Source organism: Chelonia mydas, chromosome 2, assembly GCF_015237465.2.
Source record: "Chelonia mydas isolate rCheMyd1 chromosome 2, rCheMyd1.pri.v2, whole genome shotgun sequence".
Taxonomy (NCBI): Eukaryota; Metazoa; Chordata; order Testudines; family Cheloniidae; genus Chelonia; species Chelonia mydas.
In genome coordinates this window covers 162,450,196-162,462,420 of record NC_057850.1, presented here as the reverse complement: position 1 = coordinate 162,462,420, position 12,225 = coordinate 162,450,196, and the positions used below count along the sequence as shown (strand labels likewise).

The window sequence follows — 12,225 nt, the reverse complement described above, 5'->3', positions numbered from 1 at the left end:
TTTTGGGGATTATTGACAAAGTTAAGAAGTTTAAGGCTTGTATGTGGTTGGAAAATCCTGGTGCTGCCATTGTACACAGCTTTCTGCATTATGAAGGGGAACCAAGCATTTGGTGCTGAAACTGAGTTGCCTCTGTGAATACCTTTGGGAGTGGTTAACCAGAAACAAATCTGGATATATAGTTTGAGATGAGACAGTTATGAACAAAATTATCCTGTATTGGGTGGGATATGTGGTGGCTACTGTGCGTGCATTCTACTCCTTTGTGGTAGTTGATCTCCAGAATGAGAAAAGGCAAACCTATTTCTGGTAGTTGAAAGGTATTTACTTGAGCTCAAAATGAGAGAAACGTTTGTTTTTGAAGCTAGAGGTCCTGGATTCTTGTTTCTGATGCCACACATGTAGAGTTAAACTGATGACTATGACAACAGATTTGTAATAAACAGACCAAGCTCCTGAAAATGCCAGACTAAAGTGTTCCTAGAATGTATACATAACTAAGGTGAGGACAGGAGCTTTTAGTCGCTTCTTGAAAAATAGGCCAACCGGAACAAAACAGTGACTCTCCTAATGGCTCTTTCACTGAGCCTTGTTGATTTTAATAAATTCCTAGTACAGGGCTGCATCGTTCACTTGACTGTTTCCATCAACTGCTCCTCATTTGTTTATGGGAGTTTTTTCTGACTTAATTGGCTAATTGTTTTCATTGAATAAAGCATGTTCCAGAATGTTTGCTATTTAAAGACCATATGGAAAAGAGGATGAAATCCAAAAAGCTGATAAACTTACACACCGTACATTTCCATAATTCCAGAAAATGCACTAGTAAAGTATGGGTGGAGGAAAGAAATAGAGTATGTAAAACAGTGGAAAAACACGACTATTTTTTATTGTCTCCCTTGAACAGCTAACCTTATTAAAATAATTTTGCATTAATGTAACATCAGAGTGACCTATAAAAACATTCCCCCCCGCCCCCCCCCCACACTAAGATCTTCACTGGCAAAAGCAGAAGACAAATTGCATTTAGATCCAAGCAGGAGATGAAATATATAAAACTGAGTGTTCTAGCTATGAGACAATAATTATGATGAAAATGAAGGGAGGACAGGGAAAAACCTGCAGACTAAGAAATAGCAATTCAACGTGACTTTAAAACCTACTGAATTGGCAGCTCAGCTAAGTGAATAGATAGTGATTTTTCTTTTAAATATTAAACTTCTGTAATAAATTCACTGTGAAATCTTGGCCCCATTGAGGTCAGTGAGAGTTCTGCCGTTGGTGTCAAAGGGGGCCAGAGTTTCCCCTATGGAATCAGCCCAAAGTAGGAAAGGAGAGACAGAGCTGTGTATCTAGACAGCAGAAACATGCTCTGTCTATTTCAATTTTAAACTTAAGGGGTTCTAACCATAGAACACTTTTTGTAATTGTTGTATCTCTCTCTCACCAACAGAATTTGGTCCAATAAAAAGCCATTACCCTTGCCCACCTTATCTCACTTTATTCAGACAAAGTTCAGGGTCCTTAGAAAATTGTGAGGAGACTGTGGTCTCTTTCATCATCAGTACCCATTCCTGTCACAGCCAGCGTGAGGGCACTGAGAGAGCATTTGGGGGGAAAAGTGTTTGCTGGAGTTTTAAGCAGTGCAAGAGAGGCTGAGGAATTTATAAACTCCATATTGTCTGAATAGGGTGGATTTTATGTTAATTGATCCTCATGTTTTTCTCTTCAAGATCATGATACCTTCTGAGGTCAACAAGTTACTGAGTGCAATATTGGAAGTGGTCACTAGCATCAGCTCCCTTTCAAATAAAGGCCAACATGTCCTTGAAAATCTTCCCATGTTCCTCCAAGCATTCAAAAGCATTGATCTGCTTGACATCTCAGCATTTCAACAGGTATGTGTGTGATCTTTCATCCATTAGCTGTGCTTATAGTGCAAGCATAATCGCCTTTTTTAGAGGACTTCATTAAGGTCAGGCACTAAATAATGAGGAGGAATGCTGGGCAAAATAATAATGTATCCCATAAACTGCTTGGTGGTGTTGCATAATGGGTGAGTTGAGCCTGTTGTACTCAGGTCTTGGTACATTTCATGGTCTCTTTCATCACCAGTACCCATTCCTGCCAGAGCCCAGGGTTTTCCTGATGATCTCCCATCCAAATACTGCCCGCTCTTCTTGTTATCTAATTGAGATCACAGCCTAAACCGATACGGCACAGGCTGTTTATTAACAATGACATCTATTGTGTTTGTCATGGAGATAATGGAGCACACAGTACTAACATTTATTTTTTTTTAATTAAAAAGCCATTCCTTTGACCCTGATCTTGCATCGTTTCTTCATCTGCTACTTTGTTATAGTGAAAATTGTTCACCTATTGTAAATCACATAACTCATTTCTCCAAATGTACTGTATGGGCAGTTGATAGATCCATAGTGTTGGGTGCTTGATTTTAGCCAGTGACTGGTAATTGTCTCCTTGGTAGGAAGGAGGGTCTTGTGGTTAAGGCACTGAACTCAGGACTGCTGGTGTCAGTTCTTAGCTGTGCCATGTGTTTTTTTTGTGACCTTGGCTATGACACTTGAATCCCTCTCTGCCTCAATTTCCTGTCTGTAAGGAGAGGATGATGATACATTCCAAACAGAGTGAGGAAGTAAGCTCTTTGTGGCAAGGACTCTGACCACATGTATGTACAATGGCTAGTACAATGTTGGAGCTATTATAAAATAAATAATGGGTCATAATAAAGGGACTCCCCTGTCTAAGGACCAGATTCTGCTACCCTTTCTCCCATTGAGTAAGACCTTATTGCAACAGGTTGTCTTATCGTTTTCAGTGGCACTACTTTCTGGCGTAAGATTTTACTGAGAGTAAAGATGATAGAACCTGACCCTAAAATTGCAAACCTTTAAAATGCCTCATCGGTAGGTAATGCATGCCTGCTTGTTACTACAGTATAATGGTCAACGCTTCCTTAAATCCCACATAGAGGGCAATATTCTTAGCAGATGTAAATCAGCATGGCTCCATTTACTTCAGTAGTGGTATGAAGTACCATAAGCACCTTTTCCCATAAGGCTCTAATTTGTATGACAAAATTAAAAAGTCAAAACGTTACTCAGACAGGCCTGCCTGTTTGTCCTTTAAAGCTTTTCTTTTATTCAGAGCTTGTCTGGCTGTTTTATAGGTTTGGTTCTTCTAATGCTCCACTTTCCAATGCGGCATTTGTCTATATATCTAACCTGATAACCTTCCACTCTCTGGGCTAGCTCTTCGGCTGGTATAAGTCATTGTAGCTCTATTGAAGTAAAGAGAGTTACACTGATTTACATCAGCTGAGGATCTGGTCCTATCATTTTTTCACATCAGCTCATCTGATTTACAGCAGGTTCAGGGTCTTCTCAACTGTGAATAAAATATTATGTATTGGGCCTACCTCCCCAAAGTTGATGATTTGATAGAGTTAATCTTTGAAAAAACGTATTTGATAAAACTCTGCAGAGAGAAGACTGCACCAGCAGAGGGCGCCACCTCGTCAGTTTTGCTCTCTCATTTGCTGCTGCTTATGTCATCCTGGACTGCAACCCATCTCACCCTGAAGTTTTGTGTCTTTTCATATCTTCCAATTTCCTGATTACTTGTTCTAGCCCAATCTTTATATTTTGCAGGGCTTTTTCTTTTTAAACGTTTCCCCTGGGAAATTTATGTCTGTGTCTGCCATTGAGCCTCCCCTCTAAACACCGAGGCAAAAAATAATCATTTAATTGTTTTAGCAATTCAGTGTCTACCTCTTTTGTCAATAAATTACCCACGTGATTTCTCAAAGGCCCTTCTGTCTACATTACTGACCTTTTGTTCCTTTATGTACCAGGAGAAAAGTTATTTATCTTAATCTTCCATTCATTCTCAGGCTTTGTAGGCTCTGCTACTTTATAGTATATGCCCTTTTACCCTTGATTATTTTGTTCACTTCTCAGCTCATCCACACTGGCCAAGTTTGTAGCCTTGGGTAATGGCAAATATAACCCTGGGGCATATCCTGAGACACTTTCCATCTCTCCTGTGTTGCCTTCCTGCTGGATTTTTACTCTAGTGATTGAAATACTGAGCTGCTTTCTGTTCTAAAGTGCACTGGGGGAATATTTTGTAATGGATAATTTATTTGAGAAAAATCACTTTTTTTTTGGTTGGTGAACTGATCATGATTTTTTGCAAGTTTATTTGCAAATTAAAATCGTTCACTGAATCATTTCTCTATGTCACTCACAAACAGTTTGTTATGAGTATTCAGGATTTTAAATGCAAAGTATTTTGGGTCCTCGGGTGTTTAAATGGTTGGTATGTTTCTCTTCCCTGATTGGGTGTGCTTAGAAACATGATTCCAATGCAAAGAGTCATGATATGAATTTCTAATTCTTTGGTTTGTATATTCTGCAATACATAAAATTTTCTTTCAGTGAATGTTCATGCCAAAAAATTCTTTTGAGATCTGTGGATGAAAGTGCTATATAAGAGGTAGTGAGTACTGAGTTTTTAACTAGTACTCATTGTACTTCCTCTAGATCTGTGAACATGCTTCTTTCACTTTGTTGATTGATGTATTTAATTTAAAAAGTTTCGAAAGGTACAGCCTCCAAGCTGACCATAACCGATTACATTCTTAAAGTGAAGTTCTGCTTTGAAGATTGACTTTCTAAAAATCATGTTTCACACTGATTGTGTCCGAGTGATTTCAATATTAAACATGTTCAGTTTATCAGATTAAGTATTTTCCCCCCAACTGCTAGTCTTGTAAACTCAACCTGAGATCTGAAAATCTAGCTAGGTTCTTTCTGACATGGGTATCTTCAATAGTGATACATTTCAGGCAGGCCAAAAGCTTGTTTTAGTTACACCTTTGCAGCCTGACTGTCATCCAGTTATGTCCTCAGTTACAATTATGCAACCATGTAGCCTTCAGTGGGATTGCACAATTGTGAGCACATAATTTGAAAACTGCAATTGCACAGGTCGGCTGTTATTGGAACTTGGTTAACAACACAGTTGAAGGTGCATAAGCTATAAGCATAAGCAGTCAGATCAGTCTCCCAGAACAGCATCTGTTCTATAGGACTGACGACAATAAAAATCTACCTTTCTTCAGTAAAGAGGGATGATTTAATTGAAAAATGATTGTGTAAAATGGTATGTTCTTTATTAAATCTGGTCCTGGTGTATGTATATTTTGAAAGTACAACTGCACTTTAATATTTTGAACAAAGTACAACTGTTCCTTTGTAGCAGGCCCGTTTTCACGGAAGACATTCCCATCATGTAAAAAGATTCTTATTTTTATTGTTGCTATCTTTATAATGTGTGACAGAAGAGTAATGCGTTCAATACCACTTCTGTTTTTGTTGAGGGAAGCAGAGTGTATGGAAAATGACAAGGTAATCCAGGGGTCTGCAATCTGATGGTCCTGGTATTTCCATTCTTTTTCTGTCCAGTCAAGCCATGAAAATATGACATTTTCGAAAGGTTAAAGTAGTACATTATACTAACGTCTTTCACAGAGTATTCTCGCCATTAAAGTGGCGCTATCTTTCCCTGACAAAGATGGTCATGAGAACAGAAGAGAGCACAACATGCGTCCATTCTTGTAGACAATCTGAAAACTGTCATTTTGTTGACCTCCTTGGATGCAGTAATGGGGAAGAACATCTGAACTACTACTGCAGCTATGAAAGTTATGACAGGATAGTTCAGGGCAATTGTGTTGTAATTGGGATTCCATTCCTTAGTAATTGTTGTTCTAGTTCTTACAGGGTGGGAAATCTAGAAGTTCCATTGTTGGATCCCTTCAGTCTTTAATAAGGGCAGTCTGTAAAGAAGAATCCTCTTTCTTCAGCAACACCAACATGTTCATTGACATGCCCAGGATCACTGAGCTCTTGGAAGATGATATGGCAAAATACAGCATTCCCGAAGACTCAAGTAAGGGAAACATCAATCACAAGTTACACATATACGTACTCTCATTCAGAGTTTGCTATGCATTCTAAACCTTTTCCACTTAAATGGAATGTTGATATATTAACTGGCATTTCAGCTAGCTGACATTGCAATCCTGAACACAAGGAATGATTTGATGAAAGGTTTTATTACACAGAAATGATTATGGAGACAAGTGACAAGCAATTCAAGTTATTTTGTATTCTTGCATTTAACAACAATAAATGACTCCCGTCTCAGGCAGGACGTATATATTGGAAGTTTATTGAATGTTCAAAATTAAATACATTATTAGATACAAGGTTGCAAATCTATAGTTATATACTTTTATTTTGTGAACTTGGTGTTGTGGTATTTTATGATAAAATCCTTAAGCCTCTGAATACAACCAGAGAAGAATACCTTTTGTCTTTTCTTGTAGTTGAATTGTTGGCTACTAGATAGGTCTAGAAAGCAGTCTCATACACATGATAGAAGAATAAAAGCAGGGTGCAGACAACTTGGAATATTAACTCTAATGGAAAAATATCTGCTTCTGGCTCTGTGACTAGAAGATTACAACATCTTGTCTGGACTCAGCTGTTCAAGCTGGCACACTGAACGTGGAGTCAGAGCTCTTCCCAAGCCCTGCCACTCACACAGGCAGGGAGTACCAGTCACATTGTCTCTGCTTGTCCTTCCACTACTAGTAGTGGAGTTGCAGAGAGGCTGCACAGGGGATTGTGTATGGGTCCTTACCCCTCCTGCCCACTTTCCCCCTCCTTATAAATCTCAGTGGCCCTGGCTTCCAGTCCTGTGTGCTCACTACTGAACTTGCCTTATAGTCTTATAGTCCAACAACTGGACAACACTTTCATAAAAGTTCTCGTCTAAAGATTAGCTACAGTGCTCCATATGCTCATCATACCATCACTCTGGCCTGGCCACCTTTGAGCACTTGTTAATTTTTCTCCAGTTACAGATCTTGTTTAGAGGGGACTAATTTCTTAAAGGGAGATTGTGGAGGAATGATCTGGACAAAGGACTGGGGTCTAGAAACTCCTTGGTTACAATCCTGGCTCTGACACTCACTCCTTGGTTTTGGGCAGGTCACTTCACATTGCTAATTCAGTCTGCCTTTGTAAAATGCAAATAATAGCATTTGTCTCCCTAGTAGAGGTGGTGTAACTAGAGCTGGGTGAAGTTTTTGTTAAAATTTTTTAGCAGGTACTGAAACTATTTGTGAATTCAGGTCAAATACAGCAAATAGTTTCCGCTGAAAAACCTTACATTTCTTGGGAATTGTTGAAATGATTTGTTTTGACATTTAGTTTCAAATCAATTTTTTTGTTTGGGGAGAAAAAACAAAAGCTTAGTTTTGGTTAGAATGGTTTTTAGAATTTTTTTGGTTCGCCACCAAAATTAAAATATCAATTACTCGCTCGGCTCTACTAGAGACATTACTTTAATGTTTCTACAGTACAGTACACTGAAGATGAAAATTACTACAAAATATTACTAAATATTTCTAAATCTACTAGTCACCAAAATACCCAATGTAAACTAAGCATAGAAATTTAGACCTGATCCTGCAAAAAGGAGCCCCTTGACTTCAGTGGGGAGTCTGTCCACATGTTCCTGCTTGCAGGATCAGGGCCATGGCTCACAATGAGGTTATTAAGAATATACATCCATCTTAACATGCTTGACTACCAAATTTTACTTGGGTTAGGGGAATGGATTTTTCAGCTAGGCAGATGAAATATAGATAGGTTTAAAAAATGAATTAAACATCCTACAGTTCAATTCCACATTTGCATCTATCTGCAGCTTTCTGAAATAGGCTGTGCTACCTTTCTTGATGAAGAAGCCAGTAGACATTTCACTGTCACCCAAAAGCTGTCTTGTCAAATAGAAAAGATAGTTTTCATTGAATGGCCTAAGAAAGTTCCACAAGAAGGTGTACAGCTGCTGATTAGAACTATGCTTGCCTTCTCTTGAGCATGAAAACAATGATCAGACTATTATAAATCCCTCATTGGTCTATAATTGGTGGTGCTAGTCTCTTATTCTTTAAAGAACTTTTGATCTGTATGAGAATTTATAGCAGTGAATCTTCCCTCAGCATTTATTTTATGTATGTTTTGCCTGTGTACTTTGACTCCAAAACTGTAATATACCAATACAGCTTTTAGGATAGGTGCAGTGTATGCAGTGTTTTCACTAAGACCTGGTCTACACTACGCAATTCGGTTGACGTAAGGCAGCTTACAACGACCTAATTATGTCAGAGTACACAATACAGCCTTCCTCCCGCCGATGTAAGTGTTCTTCTACACCAGCATGCTAACTCCACTTCCACGAGAGGTGTAGTGCTTATGTCAGTGTAGTTAGGTGCCTGTGTTACTTATATTTGCTGTCTTGTCAATTTCACAGCTTCATGCATTCCTGGGAAGGACGCGCACCACCGGCAGAAGGAGGGTAGTGTGTAATTACTTCAGTGGCTGTAAGTCAACGTAACATAGGTTGACTTAGGGCTGTAGTGTAGACATGCCCTAAGATTCTGATCTCTTTGGGGGATGATTGTCCTCAGCTTATTTGGGAGTTGTGGATCCCCAGCTCCTCACAGGTTCAAGCACTTGGTGAATGAACTACATCTCTCCAAAGAGCTGAAGTGATGGTTCAGTGAGAATTGAGGGTTTTCAGCACCTTACAGAGGCCAAGCCCTAAGTTAAAGTGTATAGGCATTTTGTTGCTGAATAAATCATCCCCTTGCACCATCTCTTAAATATGATCTCTCTCTCTCTCTCTGTTTCTCTCTCTTTTACCACAGCTCCATTTTGCTTGCAGCTTTATCAGGAAATTTTACAGTCACCTAATGGGGCTTTGGTGTGGACCTTCCTGAAGCCCCTGTTACATGGGAAGATACTGTACACCCCCAACAGCAAAACGTTTAACATGGTGATAGAAAAGGTGAGTATCTAAGGAAATGAATAAATCAAATGTCTGTACTCATATGGATGGTAGAAAGAATGGGAAGTGTTTCCTTTAAGAAAACTGGCAGGGTTATTTCCCCAATATGTTCATCCTGCTCCCACTGCACATAAAAAATAACAGTAGTATTTGTCAGGTTTCAGAGTAACAGCTGTGTTAGTCTGTATTCGCAAAAAGAAAAGGAGTACTTGTGGCACCGTAGAGACTAACCAATTTATTTGAGCATAAGCTTTCGTGAGCTACAGCTCACTTCATCGGATGCATACTGTGGAAAATGTAGAAGATCTTTTTATACACACAAAGCATGAAAAAATACCTCCCCCCACCCCACTGTCCTGCTGGTAATAGCTTATCTAAAGTGACCACTCTCCTTACAATGTGTATGATAATCAAGGTGGGCCATTTCCAGCACAAATCCAGGGTTTAACAAGAACGTCGGGGGTGGGGGTGGGGGTTAGGAAAAAACAAGGGGAAATAGGTTACCTTGCATAATGACTTAGCCACTCCCTGTCTCTATTCAAGCCTAAGTTAATTGTATCCAATTTGCAAATGAATTCCAATTCAACAGTCTCTCGCTGGAGTCTGGATTTGAAGTTTTTTTGTTGTAATATCGCAACTTTCATGTCTGTAATCGTGTGACCAGAGAGATTGAAGTGTTCTCCGACTGGTTTATTTCATTTATTTATTTAATTCTTGACAAATGCTGTAGTTTCTTTTGGTAACTCTTGAGCATTTGCTCAAGAAACTCCCTGAAAAAGCACAAGATCAAATCCGCACAGACACACCCCTGGAACCCTGACCTGGGATATTCTATCTACTACCCAAGATCCATAAACCTGGAAATCCTGGGCACCCCATCATCTCAGGCATTGGCACCCTGACAGCAGGATTGTCTGGCTATGTAGACTCCCTCCTCAGCCCTATGCTACCAGCACTCCCAGCTACCTTCGAGACACACTGACTTCCTGAGGAAACTACAATCCATCGGTGATCTTCCTGATAACACCATCCTGGCCACTATGGATGTAGAAGCCCTCTACACCAACATTCCACACAAAGATGGACTACAAGCCGTCAAGAATGGCCCACCTTGATTATCATACACATTGTAAGGAGAGTGATCACTTTAGATAAGCTATTACCAGCAGAAGAGTGGGGTGGGGGGAGGTATTTTTTCATGCTTTGTGTGTATAAAAAGATCTTCTACACTTTCCGCAGTATGCATCCGATGAAGTGTTGCATCGCCTTTTATGATGAGATTACGGGTTCTGTGGATGAAGGGAAAGCAGTGGATGTATTGTTTCTTGACTTTAGCAAAGCTTTTGACACGGTCTCCCACAGTATTCTTGTCAGCAAGTTAAGGAAGTATGGGCTGGATGAATGCACTATAAGGTGGGTAGAAAGCTGGCTAGATTGTCGGGCTCAACGGGTAGTGATCAATGGCTCCATGTCTAGTTGGCAGCCGGTGTCAAGTGGAGTGCCCCAGGGGTCGGTCCTGGGGCCGGTTTTGTTCAATATCTTCATAAATGATCTGGAGGATGGTGTGGATTGCACTCTCAGCAAATTTGCGGATGATACTAAACTGGGAGGAGTGGTAGATACGCTGGAGGGCAGGGATAGGATACAGAGGGACCTAGACAAATTGGAGGATTGGGCCAAAAGAAACCTGATGAGGTTCAATAAGGATAAGTGCAGGGTCCTGCACTTAGGACGGAAGAACCCAATGCACAGCTACAGACTAGGGACCGAATGGCTAGGCAGCAGTTCTGCGGAAAAGGACCTAGGGGTTACAGTGGACGAGAAGCTGGATATGAGTCAGCAGTGTGCCCTTGTTGCCAAGAAGGCCAATGGCATTTTGGGATGTATAAGTAGGGGCATAGCGAGCAGATCGAGGGACGTGATCGTTCCCCTCTATTCGACATTGGTGAGGCCTCATCTGGAGTACTGTGTCCAGTTTTGGGCCCCACACTACAAGAAGGATGTGGAAAAATTGGAGAGAGTCCAGCGAAGGGCAACAAAAATGATTAGGGGTCTGGAACACATGACTTATGAGGAGAGGCTGAGGGAACTGGGGTTGTTTAGTCTGCAGAAGAGAAGAATGAGGGGGGATTTGATAGCTGCTTTCAACTACCTGAGAGGTGGTTCCAGAGAGGATGGTTCTAGACTATTCTCAGTGGTAGAAGAGGACAGGACAAGGAGTAATGGTCTCAAGTTGCAGTGGGGGAGGTTTAGGTTGGATATTAGGAAAAACTTTTTCACTAGGAGGGTGGTGAAACACTGGAATGCGTTACCTAGGGAGGTGGTAGAATCTCCTTCCTTGGAAGTTTTTAAGGTCAGGCTTGACAAAGCCCTGGCTGGGATGATTTGATTGGGGATTGGTCCTGCTTTGAGCAGGGGGTTGGACTAGATGACCTCCTGAGGTCCCTTCCAACCCTGATATTCTATGATTCTATGATTCTATGATTCTAAGTGAGCTGTAGCTCACGAAAGCTTATGCTCAAATAAATTGGTTAGTCTCTATGGTGCCACAAGTACTCCTTTTCTTTAGTAGTATTTGTGTTTCAATTTACTCCATTTACTTCAGTGAGTTTGCATCAGTTTCAATGAAGAGAACTTGGCCCAAAGTTTTGCAGTCCCTGTTCAAGTGAGCCAGGAAAACCATGTTAAAAGTGTTGTAGTGAGCCCTGCAGTGTCAGAGTGCAGGGGCCCTAGGTAAGTCCTTGGTGAGTAAGGGTTAACTTCTGCCCCACTTCCCCCTCCTTTTGCGCAGCTGCTCACAGGAAAGGCTGCATGAGGGATCATCTGCTAGTTCTGTGTTTGTACAGTGCCTAGCACAATGGAGTCTAGGTCCATGACTAGGGCTTCTAGGTGGTACTGTACTAAAGCCTTTGGGAAGATAGGCTGTACGCCTAGGGTCAATGGACTGGGTTAAAATCCAGGCTTGGGTGCTTCTATGTTTTCTTTTTGATTCCATTAACTTATTTTACTTTATTGTTACAAATACTAATCCTTGAAGAAAAGACCTTAGTGAGCATAGCTGGGTTTTTTTTTTCCTGCTGCTTCATTCCTCTCCTTTACCATGCTAAAACGTAATCACGACTATAGATGTGCTCATATGGTTTTCCTGGCCAGTGCATATGAGGCCTAATTGTGCTACAAAACAGTACCAACTCTGAATTATAGATGATGGGTGGGGTTTTCAAATGGAGTCAGGAATCCCACTGAAAGTCAACAGAATTTGAGTGCTTAACTCTC

At 40.6% G+C, this 12,225-nt stretch overlaps 1 protein-coding gene across 1 annotated transcript in view; it reads left to right on the top strand.

The window, feature by feature from the left end:
* ABCA13 (ATP binding cassette subfamily A member 13) overlaps positions 1-12,225 on the top strand; it is a 294,371-nt gene that overhangs the window by 85,237 nt on the left and 196,909 nt on the right. The window contains exons 25-27 of the mRNA XM_043540473.1: positions 1,734-1,898; positions 5,802-5,979; positions 8,810-8,949. Coding sequence (XP_043396408.1) covers positions 1,734-1,898; positions 5,802-5,979; positions 8,810-8,949 — 483 coding nt within the window. The remainder of the gene's footprint in view (positions 1-1,733; positions 1,899-5,801; positions 5,980-8,809; positions 8,950-12,225) is intronic.